General features: G+C 41.1%; 2 protein-coding genes across 2 annotated transcripts in view; one reads left to right on the forward strand and one right to left on the reverse strand.

The window, feature by feature from the left end:
* The window catches only part of syt6a (synaptotagmin VIa), a 67242-nt gene extending 62249 nt beyond the window's left edge, over positions 1 to 4993 (forward strand). Inside the window, exon 7 of the mRNA XM_047594537.1 lies at positions 430 to 4993. Coding sequence (XP_047450493.1) covers positions 430 to 501 — 72 coding nt within the window. The 3' untranslated portion in view covers positions 502 to 4993. The remainder of the gene's footprint in view (positions 1 to 429) is intronic.
* olfml3a (olfactomedin-like 3a) lies at positions 3600 to 13847 on the reverse strand. Its single transcript, XM_047594549.1, has 3 exons — positions 13552 to 13847; positions 10444 to 10756; positions 3600 to 8675 (listed from the first exon to the last, which is right to left on the reverse strand). The coding sequence occupies exons 1-3, from the start codon at positions 13660 to 13662 to the stop codon at positions 7891 to 7893; spliced, it is 1209 nt and encodes a 402-aa protein (XP_047450505.1). The 5' UTR covers positions 13663 to 13847; the 3' UTR covers positions 3600 to 7890.
* Between the last annotated feature and the right edge of the window lie 1509 nt (positions 13848 to 15356).

Consider the following 15356-nt stretch of genomic DNA (forward strand, 5'->3'; position numbering starts at 1 on the left):
CTGTTTACACACAGCAAAGCATTATGGGAATTAAAAATTCAAATATTTAAACATTTAGCACATGACTACATTTACATGATTATCATTATAATTATTTTTATTTCTAGGCTAACAGGTTGGATATTTTTATGTCTTCATGTCTTCACGATACACTAAATGTGTTATTTTAATTATTTTTAATTAATTTATTAGGTAATTAATAGGAAAGCTTTCAAAAAACTGGGCAGGAAAATATATTTTTTTTATTTTCTTTATTTTGTTTTTATTGCGATTTCACACAGGTCTCTTATTAGATTTACTGAGGCTTCCTCGTATGAATGCACTCTGTCTTACCCTGGGACACTGGCACTGTGCTTTACAGATATTTGCCTGGTATTGAAAGCAGCATATGCCTGATGAATCACTGCCTTGTGTTTGTGTGTCCCGCAGTGGAAGGCGAGGACAGCCAGCTTTGACAGCCAGGGCTCCTGCCCCTCACCCAGGCCCCCTGCTAGTCCCTGAGCAGAGCCACCTGTGACCCAGCAGCCCAGAAGGGGGTTTTCCTCCCTCCTGCTGATCCACTTCCTGTCTGTCTGATTGAGGAGAAACACAACCCCACTGTCTCTCCCCCTCTCTATCTCCCTCTCCCTCTCCCTCTCTCTCTGTCCCTACCTTCCTCAAGTCTAGTCCCAGAACACTTCCAAGAACTGATCTACCATCAGTCAGTTAGTTGTGTGAAGCGCCGTCTCTTCGGGTTAAAGTTTCAGGTTGTCCATTTGAAATGTGGGTGTTGTGATGGCCCAGAGTCAGCTTTGTCGTCCGTGAGATTGGCTGGACATCCAGTCTGCTAGACACTTATTATCGAGCTGTCCGCGCTGAGGCGAACTGATCTCGTCCTCAAAGGAGTCTTTCCAAACACTGAAGATTCAGCTTTGCAGAGGCCGCAGAAACTCTTTGATGGAAAAAAAAGTGCTTCGGGTATCGCTACCTGAAAGCGGAGGAAGTTCTACAGAGGGAAGCTGAGGACACGGCCGTGGTACAAAAAGAGTCGATCTTAAAAGAGATCTGAAGGACTTTCAAACCTCTACAGCTCGCTCGCAGTGAATCTTACAATGTTGCATTCCCATGAGACGTATCCGGACTGTAGCATTTTGGAACTAGACATTAAAAAGTAATTTATTATCATTTGTGATGCTCCAGCTGAGTTTACCGTACTTCCAGGTTCACTGTCACTAACGTGCAAATATTTGGTCTACAGCTTAAAACATTCGCAATTTTGTCTTCAAAAGCAACCATTTTACATGGCGCAGAAGAAGAAACAACAGGATTATTGGAATTCACAGTAGAGGAAACTGGCTGCATTTTCTTTTCTTTTTTTTCAATACAGGAAGTGGGAGCTTAAATTACCAGAAAAAAAGGCACAACTACTTTACATTACCAACTGAAAACCAACCTAAAAAACAGATGTTAAAAGAGAATTTTGACAACAAAAAGAGCTGCAAAGGTTTCTGTACACAGGGACATTTTGAGCACACTTTACACACCCTTACCTCTTTCTCTGTTTGACGTTCGCTTTTGAGCAATCTCACCTTTTCTTCCAAGTGGAAACTCACACACAATGTTTTCCTTCCAAAAAACACTCTTTAAAGCACTTTGTTGTCTCCTACTGTTCTTTTTTTTTTTTTTTTTTTTTTTTTTTTTACAGAAACTGGTGGATGTGTATTGCTTAATGTACAGGTGTCTTCTGGTTACCGTACATACGTTTTGTTTTTCTAAACTGAAAAAAAAAAAAAAAAAGATTTTAAAATTTGACTTTTGGTGACTGATGACTGAGGAAATCCGAAACAAAAAAAAGCAGACATACTCCTTATTTCAGAGACATGCAACTCTGCATTTATTCTGTCAGTAATTACACTGTTCGCTTGGTGTACACAGAATATGCGTATTTGTATTTTCCACCCAGATGCTTGATATTGATCTGCAGCATAGACCACTGTTGTTACTGTTTAAAAGATATTTGGTGTGAAAGGGAAAAAAAAAGTTTTCTTATCTGTGTGATTCCTTAAGTGGGTGCCTGCAAAGACAGATAAAGGTTTTTATCAGATAGACGATGCACAAAATCCCAGTTAAGGCCTTGATTATCCTGTAATCAATTTATACTCGTTCAGGTGAAAAGTAGTAATGTAGTTGTTTTAATAAAAATATATGTTGAATAATATGGGTTGCATTTACCCTGTAGTAGTACTAGTTCTGTTTTCCTGTTTTACAGCATTAGATACATGCAAGCAGGGTAGAAAAACGACAACAAGTTGTTTGTGTGCCATAAAATGCCAAATCCCAGTGTAATGTTTGGTAAATAGTTATAATTCAAGAAGGAAACCTCACATAAACCTCAATAGACATACTGTTAGCATAGCGTTCTGCTTAAAAGCGCTGCCTTTTAAACAGCTGATTGATAGTTTTGTTGCCTTTAAATGGAACCACATGGGAAGTTGTGTCCCTTAAACTGCTTGTTGTTCGAGTGGTAACGTCAGTTGTTACTCATGGGAACACTGGGTAGCTGTCGATGTCTGGAAGACTTAACAATTTAGCGAGCTAGCAGGCTAAAGACTGGGTAACTTAATGAAAGCATGAAGCCGTTGGCAATCAGACATACTGTAAAATGACTGTAAATTACAATATATTCACTAAACATCCTCCTCCACCAGTTCTGAAAACGTCAGCTAATTGTTCACATTCAAGGTTGTGACTGCTGCAAGAGGGCGGCATTAATATCCTGTTTTCTGCAAAAACACAACCCTATTTGAAGGCAGCAACACACACGGGAGGTAGAAAAAAACAACTTGAGAACTGTTTGTTGTGCCAAAACAGGAGGAGAAAACCATACAAAATCCTAAGAAACCAACATTATCCATTAGCATGTAGCATTATTGCTATCTAAAGACACTCAGGTCAGGTCACCCTTATGTCCTTTGTGACACCAAAGAATTGTGTATAAGTATAAAGATGATAAGGCCCGTGAAAGAGACAAGCATTCCTTCAGTGAGACTGCACTGTCTATAAATAAAAATAGTATCTCTGGGACTTAAAATTTAAGCCAATGCAGAAGTCGTAAAAAACACAGTTCCTGGAATGACCACTTGAGTCCAAAAGCGAGTCTAAATTCTATCTGACAATCTGGTCAGAGCCCTGTGTTTTAAAGAAGTGGTGGACAGTTTAATGCGGTACACATTGTTTACAGTACATTGTAAACTGTTCACACGTGTTGCCATGTACACCACACAGCACAAATTTATGCTAACTTTACCTTTTTATGATGGCATCATTTTCATGAGTGGCCTTTGCACATTTAATTCCTGCAAGTTTGTGTAACCAGAGTTTGTGTTATCACTGCAAACATTCCGTGTGACATTGAAATAGAAAGCTTACATCATGAGCAAAGAAACAATATGAAACGAGAGAGAAAATCACCTGCAACCTATAACTTTCCTTGGTGTTGCAAGGTTTTTAAATTATGCCCCTGAATTATTGTTGTTTTCTACCTCCCAGTCTTGTGCCCATCCTGAGTTTTTAATAATTAAAATATAAAATATTAGCGATTGGAGATAGCTTTGTAACTGAAAAAAAAATGAAATAAATAATAATAATAATTAAAAAACAAAACCTTAATAATTCTTTCATTCCAGTTTCAGGATTTTCCTCCCGTGTCAGTAGACTTATTTTGCTGTAATTGGCAAGCCCAGATACAATCAGTACGTTCACACCAGGAAATGTTAAGCTACAGAGAAAAAGTGATATCAAGCAGGAAAGCTGCCAGCCAACATTCACAGATTAAATTCAGCAGGGCTTGCACGGATCGTTTCCTTTTGATAGGAGAGGAGAACATTTATTGAACAGTAGTTTTGTATTATCTCTACAGCAGCATCTTTAGTCTGATATGGTCTGGGCCCGGATGGAGATGAGTCTAGACATCTCTGGCACAGCTCAGCTTCCGTCCGCTGCGAAACGAGCTATCCATCACCACGTTTTTGAAGATGTCATTGAAAAATTGGGGGTTAGACATCAAGACACGAGCAGATGCATTCAGCAGATCCAGAAGAGTCTGTTTTAGCCATTACCTCCGCGGATAGTTTACTCAGAGAGCTGCAGCGGCTCTGTGTTTGTGGAAGAGACTGAGATGACAGAGCAGGGGCAGCTGATGGGTGGAGGGGTCAGCATCTACTGAGAAGTGGCATTTCTCTAATTGGCACTTGTCGTAGCGAGAATGAGTCAGTGCATTGTTGTTAGTGCTTGCTGTAATCCACCATAGCATCAACACCCCTCCACTAATGTGACGGTCTTAAATTTGCTCTCACTCGCGCAGTCGTTTTAATGGTGAAATTCCTCTCTAGACTAATGGCATTATTTATAGATTTCTAATATATTCTTTAAGTGTACGATTTGAAACAAGTGGTTGAATAATAATAATAATGATATTAATAATAACAATAATAATAATCTTGTTTCTGTTCCTTCTTTTATGAAACGTGCTTTATGATGGTCATATATTTCTCTGACGACGTGTTGTGTTTTCATAGTAGATAAATCAATTGCCTCAGTTCATGGACTGTTTCAAGACCTTCTAGCTTTGCCTAATATTGTAACGTTTCTTGATATGATCTCGTATCCCTTGCAACTGATAGCACCGAATTTCCAATTTTTTATTGAACATTTTGTATTTGTAACAATAGAAATGTTTGAGAAAATGTTAGTTCAGACTAATATCTATTATCCTTTTAGGTTCTTGATAATTATGAAAACTCATAACCCGAGTGTGTAAAGTAAACCGAAATAGCATACAGTATTTCCACCACTAAAAATTGTCATTCTTTTGTTTCAACAAGTCTGAAAATCAACATCAGAAAATTGCTTGTTGTTTTTTTTTTGTTTTGTATTTTCTTCCACGGGGTGTGATGTGTTATCAGTTCTGTGACATGGTTTTCTTTTCTTTGATTAAAAGACTTATGCAAAATGGGCACGGAGCTGTGAGTTTTCTGGCAAACACACCAGATAATGACCACAAAGCCTGTAGCTTAACACGCAAGAGCCGGCACAAAGGAAATGGGATTTCATCTGAATCAAACAGTCGAATTAAACGAGGGGAGGACATGCACATCACACAGCAGTAAGACTTTCAAACTGAACGGCATTTCATGTTTTTTTTTTCTTTGTTCTGTTTATATCGTACATATATGGAAATGATCAAATCAGTGTTCAAAGGCTAGCTGATTTGATTTGAAATGTGTGATATTATCTGTATTCTGCACTACATTTACCATGACTGAAGAGCTACCGAAATGTTGATACCTTGCAGATATTATGACTTCTGGCTACTCTTCTTACATGACTGGTCTGCGAGGGTTAGCAGCTATGTACAACTGAATAATGATTAAAAAACAAACAAACAAACAAAAAAAAAAAACAACACACACAGTACATTGTAAATTAAAATGGAAAATGTAAAAATACATCAGCCTTCAACTAGCAAAGGCTTAACAAAGCATACATATCATTTTATACATGTATAGTGTTTAACAATCTAAAAATAATTTAAAACTAAAAGGCAACATTTTAAGGTTGATCAGTTCGTGGTCAACCTCATTGACTTAAGTCTGCGCTAATCTAACATGAAATACTGTGTTCACACTAGCGACGGAAAAAACACCACAGACTACGAGTCATCTTCAATGGAAGTCGGAGATATGAAGCTACAAACTGATGCTAGACACTAGACGCTGTGATGGATGTGATGCAGCACAAGTCAAAGTTCAACTAACTTTGTTTCACTAATTCATTTTTAAATGGATGACGACCAACAGCTGAATTTTAGCTGACAGAGTTGCCAACCGTCCCTTGAAAAGCAGAATCGTCCTGTATTTAGAAACAAAGTTACGCATTTCATATCAAGCTGAACTGGGGCACACTCTGTCCCGTGTTTCCATGCGAACCAAAAAAAGTGACTGGAATCAATGAATGACAGGGGCGCTTTATATGAACATTTGCGGTAATCTTATTGCCAGGCCTACCTGTTGCTAGGAAATGACAACAAACCTTAAACACAGAAGAACAAGCAGTATAGACGACACTGACGCAATGGCCTCGGCTGGTACACCTTGAACGAGCAGTAACATTAACGTGTCTAAAAAGGACTAAAAAAACAGATTAGAATAGCAACGTACGGTTGGAGAGAGACAATGATAATGTGTACAAGGCGTACTGCACCGCCTACAAGCGCACCTTTTCTGTAGCACCCAAACAATGAAATGTCTCGCTCTTACGTAGTCTTTTAAAACTGTGACAGCTGGAAAAAGTAAATTGTTTTTTATGTAGGCGGTTAAGGACAATGTACAGAAATGAAAGAAAAGTACACTTTTCACACAGCATTACATCATTTTGTCCATTGCCCATCTTATGCCAATGCAGCTGTGTTCCCTATTTACAAGACAATCCAATAAGTATATTTGTAAATGTAAAACCATGACATACTAACATGAAAACTGATTTCATCATTAGGCTATTAATTGTTTAACTAGTAGACCTATGCTAAGCTACTTTTGTTTTTGTTACTTTTGTGTTTGGGTCAATTTTTACGTAGCCTAGGTGGCTGAAGACAAGGCAGGCTACTATGAAAGAAAATCACACTTTTTAAAATGACATGATTTTGTTCATTGCCAGTGTTATGCCTATCAGATAATCCAAAACAACGACCGAAAAGGTGTGTGTTAGCAAATTTGGTGGGCCGGTCTGGTCTAAAATGCCAGGGCCGATTTTTTGTCCTAGTTTGTTATTTATATTTCAGGGAGTTGACAACCCTAGATTTTTGGTTGTTTTGTTACGTTGTCGGCCATAGCAGATAGCAGCAAAAGAGGCAAACAGTCTTTCAGTGAGACTACACACTATAAAATAACCTTGAATGACCACTTTGAGTCTAAATTGTATCTGACATTAAAGTTTTTTTGTGGAATGGCCGCTTCGGGTGGTTGTTGTGTGACCTCACAGGTGCCGAGAGGGCAGCTTCGTCTCCACTCATTCTTTTTGGCCAGTGCGACAGGAGTTAGGCTTAGCCAAGCTCTATCAAAATGACAATGGCCTGAGACACTGCACTTAACTTCAAAACCACTCTTCAGGAATCCTGTGGATGACGTCACAGAGGGTTTGTCCATCTTCATCTACAACCAGTGCTTGTGAGAGCACACAGCATGTTACACACTCGCTGTCAGATGTGAGTAACTGACGTCTAGAGATACTGGACACTAGGATGACAGCTCAGCTGAATCCGTTGTGGTCATGCTCGCAATGCACACAAAGGTTATTGTATGATCTTTGTAGACTGATGCAGTGATATCTAATAACAGTTCAAATGAATGAAATAATTGCTTGAAAAACATTTATGAGACAGATTTATTCATAAGAATTGTAGAATTTTAGTGGTATTGGTACCAAATACCAAATATCTGGTGTTGTGACATCCATAAAGGTTGAGAAAAAGTTTGGAAAATATGCTTATTTGTTTTCTTGCAAGAGTTACATCCAAAAATTAATACCCCTCATTATTTAAACACTAAATGTGAAGCCAGGTCACAAAGAGTTAGCTTGTCTTTGTCAAAGGAACCTCTAAATCTCACCAATATTACCTTATAATTATTCACAATTTAAAAAGTGGTAAAAATATGTTTATTAGTGTAGTTCCAGCGAGGTGTTTTAGAGGTGCTGTTATGATTTTTTGGTTATTTCTAGACGAGTTCTTTCATCGTCTCCAAACTTTATGCTAAACTAAGCTTTTCCTGGCAGGATACTGTGGGACAAGGAAAAGGGTGGACCACACTGCTCCCTTGTTTTAAATGCTTGCCTTCAACCACCACTTCTGTGCTGTCAGGCCAGAAGTTTCCTCTTCATGGTCAGTCTATAAATGATTTGGTAGCCATCGTCCCAGCCGTAGAGTTGCTTCTCCTCTGGGTTGTATTTGAGACTGGAGTGGGCTCCGTACCGCCTAGGGAAGTAGAGTAGAGGAGCCTCCTCGCTGACCACTATGTCATTGACGTCAAACACGCACTGGACCCGGGAGCGGCTGGGCAGTCGGGTGTTGTAAACGACGTAAACAGTCCCGCAGACAACAAAAGCCGCCTCTGCATTCTCCCGTGGGCACCGTGTGTCCCAGATTTGCTCTATGTCAAGTGTGGCAGCGTCCATCTTTGCGAGGTTGATGTTTGGTTCACTGTCACTGGTGGCATACAGGAGCCAGAGGCCCTCGTCGTCCACTGCAAGGTCTGCAACGGTCTCTGGATTGAGGCTGTAAACACTAGCTTGACTCTCCACAGGGAACATGGCAGTTTCTGTCACTGAGCCGCTAAGCAGGTCATATTTGACCACCTGCATGTCTGCATCAGCCTCCTGCTGAATGTAGTACAAATAACCATTATAAATGGCATTACCAGGGCCGCTCCACTCAGAGGGAAGCCTGACGTTACTGCTGGGGGTGACTCCCGGAGAGCGGGAAAAGTCACGCACAGAGTTGAACTGGTAGATGGTGTCTCCTGATGTCCCGTTAAAGATGTACACCTTGGACGACCTGGGGTCTCTGGTCCACATGCCCTTGGGACTTCCCACTCTCTTCAGGATCTTTACGGATCGGATGCCAGAGATGATTTCCACACAGTCTGCAACGAGAAACAGAAAACACCAGACGAAGGGACTGTTTTAGCACTTAGTGAATCAACCATGAGAGAGTATGTTCACAGTAACCGTACTGTAGTTATACTAAGCCCTGCTTTCTCATTTGATGCAAAATGGAAGTGAAATGGAAGGATCTGTATTTTTAAGTTATATTTTTAATAGGAAAAGCTGTTCATCCATTTTCCTGCTTCAAGCAAAATGTTAATTAATAGTGGGAGGGCAAAATATAATATCTAACAAAAGTGTTCTTTCTCACTGGGACAGTTTGATCATGTAGTCCATGCAGTCCTAAATTTAGCTTGCTGAACTCTGCAGATACCCAGTGAAAAAAAAAAAAAAAAAAAAGCTTAGGGGAACAGGGAAAACAAAAGCGAAAAGCAGACATTTAAAAAAAATGAAATCTGCAAAAGGCAGCATCCAGATGCTGCACCTTTAGATTGCTGATTAAAACACATTAAAAAATACACAATTACAGAAATGTTTCACAGATGTGAAGTTGAAATAATAATTTAGATCATAATTAGATCCATTAGCACGTTTCATTAAAGTGCCATTGCTTGGGTGAGATGTGTCTCTGCGGCCTTTAGAAAACGCTGAGCAGCCTGCAGTCGTCAATATCTGGCTCTCCAAATTAAGGTAAATTCAAACCAGTCAGGGGGAAGTTGGACACAGACTCATAATGAGACAAAGTATGAGTTCAGCGTCGAGGCGAGCTGGAGATGCTGTCTGGAAAAGAAGGGCATGCTTTCACTATAATGCACAAACAAAGGATGCCCTGATGCCTCATGTGTCCAGGAGCAAAATCATCATTATACTCACAGATCTGAACCCGGTCCGTGCAATGCTATAAAGTTTGTTCTGGGTCATCTCACACACATTCACAATGGATCACTGTGTGCAGAGCTCACTGCTGTGAACATGAGCTTGGAGAGTAATGCCACTGACCCCAGGCCAGTTTCCTGTCCCTCCTCCTCCATTGCCTACAAACACTAATAGAGTAGACTGTTCCCGGCACTGTACCATCACTAACTTTGTTGTGCATGTCTAACATCATGATTTAGAGCTGAGGTCTTATATCACTGCATAATTCTTGTATTTATGCGACATTGATTTCCTTTGCGAGAAGTCTAAATGACTCCAAAGGAAATTAATGATCCATCTTCAGGGGTTTATTATTTTTATTTTATATTTTTTTTTGGAAACGTTTAAGTGTAAAAATAATAGATCTATTTCTTAATGCACCACATTCAGTCAAACCTGCCAAGACACAGTCAGGAACTGAAATCTGATTTCATAACTTCCCAGCCGTACAAACTTTAAGTCCCGATATTACCCAAGTAAATGACTCAGTGCAGCTGTGGTGTCTCAGCATCGTTAGTAGCAGCACGCTTTGGGATGCAGAGATTATAATGACAAACGCTGTGCTCAAACAGCACAAACGGCGGAGTAGCTCTGCAGAAATAAATGAGCTGCATTAAGCCACATTTCTGCTGGAAAACATGACGGCACCCTGACTCAAAGCACTCCACTAAATGACTTGTAACAGCGGTGTGTTTATTCCCCATTTTCCAGTGGCTTTTCCAAGACAGCAAGTCTGCGAAAGATGCCTGGTGGAAATAATGTAGTATATAGACCATAGATCCTGTCCGTCCTGCAAGTTATAGCTTTACCAGGCTTGTACCGCAATAAATGAAACTGAAAGATCAAAGACCTCAAGAGGACGTTTGGCTGAAGTGTGTGCGCGCAGCTCACCAGAGACTCTAGAGTGCAACTCCTCCCACTCTTCTTCCTCCTCTTCCTCTCCTCTGCTCTCCTCCAGCCCCCAGGCCTCCTGCTCCACCACCTTGTCTGCCCTGTTTGCACAGGCTCGAGGGGAAGTCTGGGCTTCCACAAAGTCCATCTCTCGCTCCATCCTGTCAACTCGGACCGCGGCTCCTTCCAGGTCTTTGAACAGCATGCCGTGGTCGTTCTTCAGCCCCTCCATGGCCTGAGCGCTCAGCTTTTTGAAATCCTGCATCTCTGTGTGGTACCGATGGAACTGTTCGTGCCACAGCTGCATCTGGTCCTATATAGAGACGGAGAAAGCAACTCGAGTGTTACAATGTACTGCAAAGTGAGGACAAAAACGTATGTCTAGTTAGTTGAGATTTTTAGAGCTCAGTCAGTCCATTCACTTTATATGAAGTTGTAAACCCTCCATGACGTCATTCAAACAGTGGTGTCACCGTGTGGTTTGTGCTTGACTCTAAGAGCTCGTCTAAGTCCTGCCTTATTCAAAAATGTGCAGAGAGCTGGAGGTGAGGCAGTGGGGTGAGATCAAGGCAGACACCTAAGTACCTGTAAGGGCACCTGCCTGTCACTCATATTGGCCATGACCTCAATTATCCATGATGTTATGTCCCCTTTCACCCCCACTGACTTTTCAGTAGCAGCTGAAGTGTCTTTGGCTGGTGCGTCGGCTTAATTAGTCCAAGCAGGCACGAGTCAGAAGGTGTGTGTGAAAGACTTGGCTGAAGAGGCCTGGGGACACAACACTTTGAGCTGCAGAGACTCTTCTCCCACGCCCGATTTAAATTAAATAAACCTTTTATCTTTGTAGCTCTGATGCTGGTCTCCACTGTGCAGACTGAACGTCGGGGTTTTATTCTTGGATGAGTCAAGTTGACCAAGTGTTCACTGTGGTTGTTGGCTGTGGTCCCTGTTAGTGAGTCGCTGCAGTAGGTCTCTTTAGCCGTGTCTTTTAGCCACACCGTCTGACAGTGACACTTGAGCTGTCACTGTAAGGCTGGTGGGGGTGCAGTGGGACATAATAATATGATAACTTTAAATTATTATAATTTAAACTTACTTTTTTTTTTTTTTTTTTTTTTTTTTTTACCAGGCTGTAAACATGTTTATTTCTGCTGTAAATTATGACATTTTAACTTGAAGGTCTATGGGGACTGATTCACTTCAGAGCAGGGGTCTTCAACATTTTTCAGGGCAAGTAATCTCCAAACTGATGAAGAGGCTCTCTTTAAATTTGTGGGGGGAAAATATGTATAAAAAAATGTTTAATCAACCAAAGATTCTGTGACCTCCTTGCAGTACCGCCGTGTACCCCCTAGGGGTCACAAACCCCCAGTTGAAGACCTATGTTTTAGTGGCCATTTGAGGAACTGAGGCATGTATGGATTTTACATCAGTAGTCATATGCACCTTCAATAAATAAATTCAATATAACATGAGTGAGAGCGAGGCCGTATTTAACAATAGTAAACATTGATCCTAATGGCAGCTTTAACACGGATGACGTTGGCATAAATATTTTCATACTAATGCCACATAAATGCAGGTTTTGTGTGTGCACTGGGCAAGCGTCTCTGAAATCCCTCTAAATGTGGTCTTCTCTCACTGGAGACACAAATTTGTGCCAGGAAACACCATCATTTCAGAGAAAGGTAATGACCTGCAGTCTGCGCTCTCATCTCCTCTATGCTGTCCTTGGTTTTGATTTCACAGCTGCTGCAGCTCTGCAATTTCCTCATTTTCCACAGGTCCCCGTTTGTCTCCTTCTGGTTTATGATTGCGGTTATCAATCAATCTGTTTTTATTGTTTTGTTCTGCATGTTAGCTCGAATGAATCCTCGGAAGAGCTGAACGAATAACAAACTAATAAAGCTATGAGTGAGCAGGTGCCAAATTCGCGACAATTCCCTTTCATTTGGGAGTAGTTTTCATTTTGGAATTTAGTAAAAAGCGATGAATGCCTGTGTCTTAGCCACAATTTATCCCACACAAGCCTTTTTGTAGTTCACCAAAAGGCAACACATCAGTGAGGTCGTAGCGTATTAACCTGCTAGCCTTTGCATTTACACAGCCTCTCTGACTCTGTTTCCTACTATAATAAATCATAGATAAATCAAATATCCCTGTTTTAGTCAATGCACCCTGACCAAAGAGGACAGTGTTTATCAGAGACTAGCACAGGGAGAGCGACAGGTGGATTTTTCAGGGTGAGATGTGATAACTGACGTCTCCTCTGCCTCGGTTTCATTTTCTACCTTTGCCTGCTGAGGCCTGTGGTCAAATGGAAAATGAAAGTTCAGTGAAAGCTCGGTGACGAATCACCGTGTTCATATCAGCGCCGAAGGCCCACATATTGGGAGTGAGACTGAAGGGAAGTCAGCAGGATTTAGCTGTAAACAGATGACTCATTTCACGCATGGAACACTTTAATATTGTCATTGTTTTGCGTCTTGGGCGCAGTTTTGATGAAACAGAAAACTTCAGGCTTTAGAAGAGGGTAAAATTACCTGCCGAGGTGAGCAGACATCAAATCACCTTGCATTTTATATCGCAGTCAGTTGAACACAACAGCCTATTTACCTTACACAAACTTTACCTGACACTGATCCAGTGCGCTGCCTAACAACCACCCTTTTAAGAGAAAACACTAAACCATGAGTACTCTGATGCCTTCCCCGAGGCACTTAGTTTTAATACAGCTTCCCCCTACCTTTGCCACGCTTTCGGTGTGTTTGATGCCACAGCAGCAAAGGTTGAGCTTGTACTCATTACTGGCGGGTCATTGTCTTAAACGCAGAAGAAATGCTAATGTTGCTGAACAGAAGCTGCGTGTTGCATGAGAACTAGAGTTCTGCATGCATCAGCTGATACCCCCCCTCCCCCCTCCTAGAGGCCCCAGCAAAGCTGATGAGCTGGGCAGTGATTGCATTAATTGGTTTGAATTGGTTAAGACATTACAGTCAAATAAAAGAAATGCAGTCAACTGGTGTTTCAAATTTTTTAATGACTTCAGACACAGGTCTGCGCTACATCTTCAAGCATAAATACTTTAAAAAGGGAGCTGCTTCTTACCTCAATAGCCAACAATCTGTTCTCAAGATAATCCATCAGCCCCTGGTAGTAATACTGAGCTCCAGTGAAAGTCCAGGCAGTGGAAACGAGGAGAACAAACAGCGGCTTCATTGTGATATGATCAATGGGACAGCTGAGTCTCTTTGTCCTCAGGTTTCTCTCTTTGATGTGTTCCTCCGCGGAGCTGTCCTGAGATATGCGCCGTGATGAACGTTTCTGAACTGTGGCTACCCAAGCAAAAAGGTGAAGAGGATACAGAGAGAGCAAGAGGCCGCTCTGAGAGTTTCTTCGACCGCTCTCACTTTGCTGGAATGTTTTCACAAACTCTCAGGGAGGAGCTTTGAGCCTCAGAAAGTGAATGTGCTCCACTCACTTTGTGCATGTGTGCTTGTTGCACATCTTACAAGCTGGGCTCGTTGCACATAACAGCACGTAAGTAAATGACAATTTGACAGCCTCGTCCACAATGAAAAGCCCCGTTATCAAATCACAAAAACACAAAACATCAGGCTATAGCTTTTTTGATATGGGAAAAGTCTTTCAGTCTGTTGTGGATCGCAGCCAGAGGGAAACAATCAGATACATAGTTATTAGGCACCATTCAAAGTTTATGTCAATCCAGTGGCCTGTCTTAGGGAAGGTAAGTCCTCTGGCTAACTAGGAATTGTGTTAAACTTGGGAGCAGCGTTGTAGTCTTTGTATGTAAAATCAATCTGATGGTCAAAACAGAGGAGAAGAACTTCAGTGAGCATGTATGTCCTGACACCATGTCAGCGTGGTGAAGTTTTATTTCTTTACTTCTTTCCTTGGAGATGTAATTAGACGGTACGGTACAAATGTGTAGTAATTCAGTGTTAGTGTTAGTCTAATTACAATATTTGAACAAAAATACACAGAAAGAATAAAAAAAAAATAGGAAAATGTCACAAAAATGTGTGATTAGGTGAAGAGTTTAGAGAGAAACTCTGCCAACACATAAGATTTGGATACCAGAGCAACTAAACGAGTGCCAAACAGTAGTTATTTAAAAGTTCTATGAGGAAAAAAAAACAAAAAAAAAAAACATTTGCAGTGGTGCATTTGCTCCATTAAACAACATTCAGACATTTATGGCTTCAGTGGTCCTCATGGTTGAGCTGTCTCACTGGTCTGAGCATGCAGCTCTACTCCCACTTTGACAGCCAGAATGAGTCAATACTTCTACACTGCTGCTTGGAAGGGGATTGCATTTCTCTGATACGAGCGCGCGGCGTATATATCCTGGCTTATTCTCTCTGCAGGGGCATCGGTGCATGAGGGTTTGATTACACAGGTAATGACAACATGTGACCTCTGACCTGACAGAGGTGGTTTGGAAACGTTCATATGCGGGGGCTAGAAACTGAGGTCTGTTATTTCCAAGAGGAGGTAAAGTGAATGTAAATGTGTTAAGATTGACATTTAAATCCCGCAAACTGCACATTAGTGTAACAGTGATGAGCAGCCACAGCATTTAAGCCACTGACAGGAGAAGTAAATAACATTGATCTTGAGACAATTTAGCGTTCTGCTGGGAAAACTTTGGACCTGGTATTCGTGTAGATGTTAGTTAGACATGTACCACCCACCTAGACCAGACACCCCCACCCCATAGCAACAACACTCCTTGACGCAGTGACGCACTGACACAGACACACAAAAATGGTTTAGGAACAGGAGCTTAAAAAAAATGAAAAACAGCACAACCTGGCTACCCCTCTGTCTTCACCACTGCCACTACAGATTACGCTGTAACCCAGGAACTGTTGTTGTACACTTGAGGAAAC

This window comes from Mugil cephalus, chromosome 1, assembly GCF_022458985.1.
Source record: "Mugil cephalus isolate CIBA_MC_2020 chromosome 1, CIBA_Mcephalus_1.1, whole genome shotgun sequence".
Taxonomy (NCBI): Eukaryota; Metazoa; Chordata; class Actinopteri; order Mugiliformes; family Mugilidae; genus Mugil; species Mugil cephalus.